At 44.4% G+C, this 7435-nt stretch overlaps 1 protein-coding gene across 2 annotated transcripts; it reads left to right on the top strand.

Moving 5' to 3' along the window:
* Positions 1–5034: 5034 nt before the first annotated feature.
* LOC109785451 (major pollen allergen Ole e 10) lies at positions 5035–6952 on the top strand. Of its 2 annotated transcripts, none has more exons than XM_020344056.4 (4): positions 5035–5235; positions 5368–5610; positions 5717–5750; positions 6505–6952. In XM_020344056.4, exons 1-4 carry the CDS (start codon positions 5169–5171, stop codon positions 6659–6661), a joined length of 501 nt encoding a protein of 166 aa, XP_020199645.1. In that variant the 5' UTR covers positions 5035–5168; the 3' UTR covers positions 6662–6952. The 2 variants fall into 2 exon arrangements, with proteins under 2 accessions (XP_020199645.1, XP_020199646.1); XM_020344057.4 differs by having other exon boundaries at positions 5036–5235; positions 5371–5610.
* The last annotated feature ends 483 nt before the right edge of the window (positions 6953–7435 follow it).

Genomic DNA, 7435 nt, shown 5'->3' with positions numbered 1-7435 from the left:
GCAAACTGCAGTTTTTTCTCTGCATAAAAAAAGAACCCCAAACCTCTTTTTTAAAAATAGAGCTGCTGAGTGCTTAAACGCAACGGCTAAACAGCAAAATTTACAGCGTTATGCGGCAACAGCCAAACAGGTTCTATGTATTGTGAATACTCCAAAATACTCTGTTTTGATAAAACTATGGTATCTCACACCTACATGCAAAATTACTGTTGTTTTTGATACTTTGGTTTATATAATACTTTGCTATCAAACACAGCCTTAACTTTTATTATTCCTCAGTGTGTTTGTTTTTATGAATGTCTCACGTCTCGCTTGGCCTCAGTCTGCGTTGTGGCCCAGCGAAGCCGGCCCAAGGCAGGCAAGGCAAAAATATTAGTTCCCGTTTGAAATCAAACTGGCGACCTCCCTCCCCGTCCATGTAAATTCATCGCAACCGATTGAGCTAGATCAATGTTTGTGTTTAGGTGAAGGTTGTTTTCTCTATTCAATAGCCTCACCTTGGTTGCTTATAGATAATCCCTCCAGTTGATATACATTTTTGAGTTGTTAGGTATCAAAGAGCTGACTTGAGAATCAATAAGACAAGGGTAAGGAACGATGTGACAAAAAAATAAAGGAGGGAAATTTATTTGAGACAATTACATGTCAAATGACATGAGACCTAACAAAGGAATGAAAGAACTAGGAGAGAGAGAGAGAAAAAGGAAGAGGGGAACTTTTTTTAGGGCTACAAAGAGGAGAACTAGACCTGAGATGGAAGGAAGGAAGATACATGGCGGTTTATTAATAGGTGATGGGTTGGAATTCAAAAATACACGTGACATGGAAAGATACATGGTGGACCAAACGGTGATGGGCTGGAATTCAAAACATGAGACATGGCATAGAAATAAAAAAGGAAGGGAAGAATTAGATGTGACTTGTTCTTTAAAAAAACTAGAGGTAACATGGAAGGTTTCATGGTGGGGCCTAGAAGGATTCATGAGACTATGTACTAAAGGAGGAATATGTATTGGAAGCGCCGATAAAATGCGGGTAAAAGGAATTTAATCATAAAAATTTGTACTTTTTAATAACATTATTATGAGGATTACGAAAATAAAATGCCCACAAGATGCATTGCTTTAGTTCAATTTATTAAACTAGGGATATGGAACGAACCTTTTTCTCCATCGCGTCTTCACGTACCGCTTGGCTCAGTGACACCCGTCATAATGCATGAGGAGTCCAACTAAGGATTCACGGTATATCTAACACAAACTACTCAATTTACATGATAACACGGACATATATTATGTGTAGTGCTTTTCCCTATTATATTAGCTGGAAGTAAAAAAATATGTGTTCAACACTCTTGATCTCGTCGGACACGAAGGAGGCTCAACGATCCAGCTATTGGACCTGTCCAACATTGGTTAGTGACAACTGGTACCGCGACCACTGGCGACGAGGACGCCCAAGGGGACAAGCGGAAACATGGGTCTGATGTCATATTCAAATGAAGGATGTGGACCTGAGGCTGAGGTATTAGTCATGTTTTTATGTTTGGGGCATAAGGGTGAGGTCTTTAGGCATGTTCAGTGGGTAAGGGCGTGTGGGGGTTGTTTTCTCCTGTTGCAACGCACGGGCATGTTTGCTAGTTAATTCCTAAGAAGGATAATGCTAAGAACCATCAAGACTTTAGACCTACTAGCCTTTGTAATGCAATTTATAAAATCATCACAAAAACTCTGGCTAATAGGCTTAAAGATCTTTTACCTGATTACATACCCATAGCTTTCATTCAAGGAAGAATTGCAAATAATATTATTGTTGCTCAAGAGATTACCCACTCTTTTTAGCTTAATTCTTGGAAACATGAAGCTTATTTCATGGTTAAAAATAGATCTAGCCAAAGCTTTTGATATGATAGAATGGGATATCATCGAGAGCTTTGCTTCAGAAAGGGCTACATGGTCATTTTGTAAATTTAATTTATGAATGCATATCTATTGCCACCTTTTCTGTTAACATTAATGGATAACCTTTTAGCGGCTTTAAAGGATCCCGAGATAGCCGACAAGGTTGTCCTCTGTTTCCGTATCTTTTTATTCTTGTTGTGAACGAATTGTCGTTTTCTATGCAAGATGCTTTAAATACAAATCGTTTGAGCAGTATCCAGCTGGCAGCCTCCTGTCCCTCTATCCATTCTCTAATGGTTGTTGATGACATATTTGTGTGTGATAGGGAATATAATAATGAAGATGCTAATACCATTGCTCGCATTATTAATTAATTTTGTGCAGCCTCTGGTCAAACTCCCAATTGGAATAAATTTGCCATCTTGCTTAGCAAACATACGGATAATGCTCTCAAAAACTCCATCATGAATATTTTTCCTGCCCCGGATATGGATCTTAATACCACTCATCTTGGTCATCCTCTCATTCTTCCACCTAAGAAAAGAGTTGCTGCCTACAATTTTATTATAGGAAATTGTAAGGCTAAACTTAGTTGCCAGAAGGCAAATAGGCTTTCACATGCTGGTAGACTTACTCTCATTAAATTTGTGTTTGTCTCTTTGCCTATTTATTACATGTCCAACATAGTCTTGAGCAAAACTACCATTAAGAAACTTACTTCTATTGTTAGGAAATTATGGTGGACTCGAATAAATACGGATAATGAAACTTATTTATTTTAGAGCTTGGGAAGACATTTGTATGCCTAAAGGAAGACTGGGCATAAATGATTTACTCTTATGAACAAATCTATGATGGCTTTGAGAATTATTAAGAATCCTACTTCTTTACTTACCAGAATTCTTAGAGCTAAATATTTTCATAGTTCTTCTATTTGGTAACCTAGCTCTTATTCCTAAATCTGCCTTTTGGAGCTCAGTTATAATTTCTTTTCCATTCATGCTTAAGTCTAGCCAACTTCAAATTGCAAAAGGTAATTCTTCCATTTGGACTAGTCCTTGGTCCAAAGATTGGGAGAATACATAGGAATATCCTAAGCCTAGCTTGCAGGGACCCTATCCTAGTATCATTAGTGATCTTCGGAAGCTCAACTCTAAACTTTGGATGAGGACAAAATTAGTGCTTTATTCGATGATTCTTTTAAAAATGATATTTTGAATATTCCAGTCATTGATGCTAATCTTGAAGATACCGTTTGCCGAACTCACGCACATGGCTTAGAAAACTTTTGTGCAGGAGATTCAAGATAGCTCTTTGGGAAGACAAGCTCTTACTTCGGATCAAGAGACTGGTCTCCTTAAACAGGCTTGGGAAAGCAAAACCATGGCAGCTAGGGTAAAAACATTTGCTTGGACACTTATTAGGAGAGCTATTGCAACAAGTTTAAGAGGCCCTAGGTACTCTAATCACATCGAAAAAGAATGTCACGGGTGTGATCAAGTTGAATAAGATTTGCATGTTTTCTTTCAATGCAATATCTCTAGATCAAATTGGTTTAAGTTTGGCCTCAAAACTGATATGGTGAATTCTAGTTTATATTTTGCTGATATCATTCTAATGATCTTGTCTCCAACAATCAGAATTAGATCTAGAATTTGTTTTCAATATACTTTGGAACATATGGAAAGCTAGAAATTATCTCCTTTTCAATGAAAGAAATTGAAGTGCTATGCAGGTTATCTATGCTACAAGGGCAATGCTTAATGCAGGTTTAATGGAGGAGAAAGAGGAAAAGGAAATAACCCCTGAAGATAGCAATGATAATCCTCTTCCAATTACAAATGAGAATATTCAACTAGCAGGTACACTGGCATACGTGGATGCTTCTTTTAACCCTTTGGTGGCAGAGGATGAAGCCTCATTTGGAGTATATCTCAACAATACTATCACTAAGCACACCATATTTATTCAAGCATCGGCTACGAATGTTCATCCGGTTCTGCAGGCTGAAGCAATGGCTTTACTTCTTGCAGCCTTGACAGTCAAGATTTTGGGTTGGGATTCTTCCTCTTTTCTATTCTGATTGGAGGACTTTGGTCGAAGATGCGGTTCAGGACAATGGAGGATCAGGACAATGCTTGCTGATCTCTTCAACGCCACTTCAAGTCTTAGCTCCTTCAATGTGATATACATCCCTAGATCCCAGAATCCCCCTGCTCATGCACTTGCCAAGAAAACTTTCTCAAACAGATATTATCCTACTTGCCTCTTCCTATGTGATGTAACTTCAAAGTTTAAAACGGCCTTTGAAGCCATATATTTTCCCTTGGGGAAAATTCTATTTGTACATTGCTTAGGTTGTTAATGAATAAAGTTAGGTTTCTTTGAGGGCTGCAGTTTGCCAAAAGAAAAAGCTCTTTGACACGTCGGAATCGAGCATCCAGTCAGGCGTCAACCATTCAACTGTCCCTCATAATTTTCCCTATTTGTCTGGACTCCTCTCTTTGTCGGAAGAATAAATAATTCTAGATCAATAGCTAATCTTCTTCTTCTCCCTCTTCTTCACACACCGGGCTAACTCTTTGACAGTCCATGGTCACGGGGCAGACATGTCGGGTCCGGTGGGACGACGAACCTTGTGATGGGCTCCGACGGTTTCATCGCGGTGGCGACGTGCGGGGGACGGCGGTGTTCCGGGCGGAGAGGGTTGTAAAAGTACACGAATTTCAGCTGGATTTTAGATGGGTCAGGAGTGTCGGACGCCAACACAATGGACGTCCGGGCTCCCTCAGAGCTCACTGATCCTGGTTTGGGGTCCGACTGGGAAATTTCATCGATCCAGCCAAAAATAAAGGTGCTATTTGTTGAGCGCGCACGCCCCGCACGCCCAACCCTTTCACCCCGTGGAGTGGACCATCGCTCGGGGCGACGCAGCGTATCCCGCGTGCAGTGCACAGCCGGGTTGCTTGGTTGTCTGCTGCTGTGCTGTGCTGTGCTGCGGCTGAACTGGAGGGGTGGCTCCCCATGCTACGCGACACGGGCACACGACCCGACCCGGCCCACTCCCTGCTTCCGCTCCTCCAGTCCTATTTGCCTCGAGCGTGTTCCACCATTGCGCAGCAACAGCAGCACCCACCCCCCTCTCCCCCGCATTAAAACCCCGCCCCGTCCGGCAGGCCAGGGCACGCATACACACACGCGCCTGCGCTCTGACGCCACCACACCATACTGGCCAAGGAAGGAAGAAGCAAGGAACCTACTCCATCCATGGCGTCCCACGCGGGCCGCCTCCTCCTGCTCCTCGCGCTGGCCGCCGCGCTCGCCGGCCGCTCCGGTACGCCCCCGAACCACATTTCCTCTTCTTCTTCCTTTTTCACCCGAGAGCTGCTCCATCTGGCTCGGTTCTTGGAAATCTGTTTTATTGTTGGCTTACTGCTGTTCTTGATGGACGTGGGACGATGAGCAGCAGAGGGGGCGTGGTGCGTGTGCCGCCCTGACCTGCCGGACGCGACGCTGCAGAGGACGCTGGACTACGCGTGCGGCAGCGCCGCCGACTGCAAGCCCATCCAGCGCAACGCCGCCTGCTTCGCCCCGGACACCGTCAAGGCGCACTGCTCCTACGCCGTCAACAGCTACTACCAGCGCAGCGGCCAGAACCCGCTCGCCTGCGTCTTCTCCAGCACCGCCGTGATCTCCTCCACCGACCCAAGTACCCACCTACTCATCCACTCACTCACCGTTTCCTCCTTCCTTTCCTTCCCTACGGCCCCAATCGCACAGTTCAAGATTTCTGACGATGCTCCGTTTTCTTGCAGGCACCAACGGCTGCAAGTACCCTGCGACCCCAAGGTAATGCACCTCCTTGCTGATCTGCTACACTATTTTTGCAGAGTTCATCGTCCTCTCTTTTCTTCTTGAGAAAATAGACATCACATCTAAGAACTATTACTAGTAAGGTGTAGGAGGATTGTTGAACATTATTTCAGTCTTCTTTCAGTTTCATTGCTACCCCCAGAAAACCCTTTACAGCCAGCAGCATTTCGCCCATTTACTAGCTACCAAACGGATCGCAATCCCGAACATTTATTAAGTACAAAATGAGATGTCACATGCACATCTCTTTTATTACTTACAACTCCGGTCCAGTAGTACACCATCATTCACTAGCATGCTTTTGGCCGGCTTCACAAGACGCCATTGCAGCCCAGCAATGGTCCATTGCCTCATTGCCTTGCCTCATTGGGTCATTGACCAGCAATAATCACAGGATATATTTGGTGGCTGCTGCCATGTGATAGCATCCGCTGTGGGGCGGTGTGTCCGTTACTTGGCTGGGGAAACCCTATGCGCGTGGGGTTCCCCTCCTTTTCCCACATTTGGCTGCATCATCGGTGCACAACTGGTGTCATCCTGGACTCTTTTGAGGGGAATCCTATACGCTCCTTTTGAAACTAGCCCTCGCAAATTAGCAGGCCATTAGGTGTGAAGGGAGTCCTAGCCGTTTCGATTAGTCCGTTCTGGTCCCTTTTACAGCAGTAAATAACTCCTTGTAAATGGTTGAGCACAACTCATGCATTGTGTGTGTGTTTTTTTGTTTGTTCAGTGCTCCTGACAGCCCGCCGCCGCCGATGGCGCAAGGTCCGAACGGCGCCCAGAAGGACACCAGCGGCGGCGCCGACGTTCTCCCGGTGGCCGGAACCGCGAGGCGGGTGGTGATCCTGGCCTGCTGCTCGCTCCTCGCTCTGTACCTCATGGCGTGACCAGAGGAGACACAAGGCACCCCTCCTGCACCGACCCTTGGTTTTGGGTGTCTTGTTTCTTGGCACATTTTCTCTTAGTAGTGGTGGTAGGAAGAGAACCTTTGTGATGATGATGATGGTATTCCGTTCTGGTGGGAGACTGAAGATAGCTTGTCAGTGAGACCATGATATTGTTTGGTGGAGGGTTTAGGGCTGATGTAGTGATGATGTTATGACCTGATGCTGTGTCTTGGAGGATACTACTGTCATGACTTGATTCTACCATGTTTGGTTATCTGGTTCTTTGGTGCAGATCATGGCAAATTGGCAGATCAGTGGAGTGCAGCATGCTCTTGCTGTACGAAAATCCGGTAACATTGGAACAGTGATGACTGTTCTATGTCTTCCCTTCGTGAAAGCGATGCCTCGTAGCTTCTCAAAATTTAGTATGTATGCAGTGTCGTCGTGGAACAACCAGCCAGACTAAGAAGCTAAACCAGAGAACTTTGAAATATTTCATAAATTGTTCCGGCATTTTTCGTTTCAGATACTGAAATGCAACAGATGCTCAGGATGTTGTGGTACATGTTCCTCAGAGTTTCCATCTCTTTCTTTTTGAGAATATAATAAGAAAACTAGTTAGAGTAGGATGTTGTGGTACATGCTCGGGTGCAGAGATGGATTTTCGTTACCCAAATCCGCCAAATGCCAAATTCAGCCCAACTCCCTGACGAAAAAAACTCATGGGCCACAAATCCATTTCCAGTCCTTTGGGTCATCTCAGCATGAAGGAAT

This window comes from Aegilops tauschii, chromosome 5 (genome assembly GCF_002575655.3).
Source record: "Aegilops tauschii subsp. strangulata cultivar AL8/78 chromosome 5, Aet v6.0, whole genome shotgun sequence".
NCBI lineage: Eukaryota > Viridiplantae > Streptophyta > Magnoliopsida > Poales > Poaceae > Aegilops > Aegilops tauschii.
Note: the sequence above shows the minus strand (reverse complement) of the source record. Positions and strands in the feature narration are given on the sequence as shown.